The sequence below is a fragment of the Etheostoma cragini genome, chromosome 12 (genome assembly GCF_013103735.1).
Source record: "Etheostoma cragini isolate CJK2018 chromosome 12, CSU_Ecrag_1.0, whole genome shotgun sequence".
NCBI lineage: Eukaryota > Metazoa > Chordata > Actinopteri > Perciformes > Percidae > Etheostoma > Etheostoma cragini.
The window spans coordinates 1,630,037-1,632,204 of record NC_048418.1 but is presented as its reverse complement, the minus strand read 5'-3'; the positions used below and the strand labels follow the sequence as shown (position 1 = coordinate 1,632,204).

At 40.6% G+C, this 2,168-nt stretch overlaps 1 protein-coding gene across 2 annotated transcripts in view; it reads right to left on the bottom strand.

The window, feature by feature from the left end:
* myo10 (myosin X) overlaps positions 1 to 2,168 on the bottom strand; it is a 136,217-nt gene that overhangs the window by 37,894 nt on the left and 96,155 nt on the right. For both annotated transcript variants that reach the window (XM_034888491.1, XM_034888492.1), the window contains exons 18-19: positions 1,629 to 1,734; positions 769 to 849 (exon numbers count right to left, since the gene is read on the bottom strand). In XM_034888491.1, the coding sequence (XP_034744382.1) occupies positions 769 to 849; positions 1,629 to 1,734 (187 nt within the window). The remainder of the gene's footprint in view (positions 1 to 768; positions 850 to 1,628; positions 1,735 to 2,168) is intronic.

Genomic DNA, 2,168 nt, shown 5'->3' with positions numbered 1-2,168 from the left:
AGAGACTTCAGATACAGTATTAGGGACCACTAAGGTCTATATAAAGAGACTTCAGATACAGTATTAGGGACCACTATGACCACGATGATCAATTTATCCATTTAAAAGCATCAGTGATGCCCCGGCATGGGCACCATCAATACCTACTGACATCAACAATCAATACGAGTTCAACTTGACACGTCTGCCGTTCGATTTTACCATGAGTGGACGAGGCACCTAGACACATGTCGACAAGATACTGTACTGAGAATAGTCCTGCCGATGAGTTAGTCAATACGCTGACAGCCCGGGGAGTCTGGCTGGGATTCAAACCACGGGAAAACACGGGATGTCACCCAGAAGGGATGTTTTGGTCCATATTTAAAGGTACAGGCCAGAAATTAGCCTCAATATTATAAAATACAATATTTGTGTTGGGAGTCACCGCGCGGACGGTGAATCCCAAAACCTTTTTTTCCTGTGTAACATTTGTGTACGTCATGCCCGCATTCTGCACTGCTCCAGCTTGTTGCTAGGCAACCGGGGGTTAGGGGGATGGGGGTCAAAGGGCACCAACAGGGCCAGACTCTTATTATTCCTGCCTGCGGCTCGTTGGTCGGTCGGGGGAGGACTGTTTGATTATTAAAATGACAAACGACACACACACACACACACACACACTGTGTGATACTTCAGTGCTCCCACATCCTGACCTGCTAATGTTTACTGAGCGTGTGTGTGTGTGTGTGTGTGTGTTTGTGTGTGTGTGTGTATATCAGGACTCACCTTGTGTGTATTGGGTTTGATGCATCGAACAAAGTATGGGTTGGAAGTGCTGAGTGTGGCCATCAGCGAGTGCAAAGAATCCTGCAAAAACCAAACACTTCTGTTACTACTACAGTATTATTACTGGGATTACTTCTTCTTCTACTGCAGCTATTACTTATAAAACTAGGCCTGGGTTAAAATAATAGATTCTCCAATTAAAATCAGTCGATCTTTGTTTAAGGGATCTGATTTTGATTAGTTAAATCCAGAAATCGATCCATTAATACATGCCTTATCACCATACAGTAGATGTATAAGTAAAATGTTTGAGGAGGGGGGGGCAATTCCTAACGGAAACATTAAACTGGCGCATTACGAAAAGATAATTGAAGGTTTCTTCATGCATGTACAATTTACAGCAGAAGTTTTCTGAGGATCTGAATATTGAATCACAAACTGAATATTTCCTGACCTCAACCGATTGACATCAAATCGGGAACTGATAAATCGGAATTGAATCGATTCAGGAAATCATTGCAGATACCAAGCCCTTTATAATACTGTGATTACTAATTATTTATACTTGTAGCAGAGGTGCCACTACACTTGATGTGGCAAATACCATGACTATAATGGTTGATAATATTTTTTAGAACCTCTATTCTTACAAAAAAGTACTAAAACTACATATGACAGTACTACATTATTAGTCTATATCTACATCTCTACTATGGGTATTACACTACTACTACTACTACTACTACTACTACTACTACTACTACTACTCCTACTACTGTGGCTTATTATAACTGCATTGACCCGACTATAAGAAAGGGTTTTAGTTCTTGTCCCTATGAAGCGTGGCGTAGCTGGACTACCTTGAACTGGGAGCTGACAGTGGGCCGTCTGTGCTTGGTGCTCTTCAGGGTGTCCTGTTTGTTTCGGCTCAACACGTGATCAAACAGATCGTAGACAAAGTCCAACCTGACGAGACAAGGGGAAACAGTTGGAGTACGCATGCTGTGTATAAACATTTACAAGAAGAAGAGGGATGCATGACATGCCAGCACAAGAGCCTCATCATCTAAGGAAGTGCAGTTAAAGAGTTGTTACCCAAATGGGAGTGATGATGCACCCTACTAATGACGGACGCCATTTACATAACATCTGGAAATTACCTAGTGGGGTGAATAAAGTATCTATCTATCTATCTATCTATCTATCTATCTATCTATCTATCTATCTATCTATATATCTATCTATCTATCCGTCCATCTCTATATCGATCTATCTATCTATCTATCTATCTATCTATCTATCTATCTATCTATCTATCCATATATCTATCTATCTATCTATCTATCTATCTATCTATCTATCCGTCCATCTCTATATCAATCTATCTATCTATCTATCTA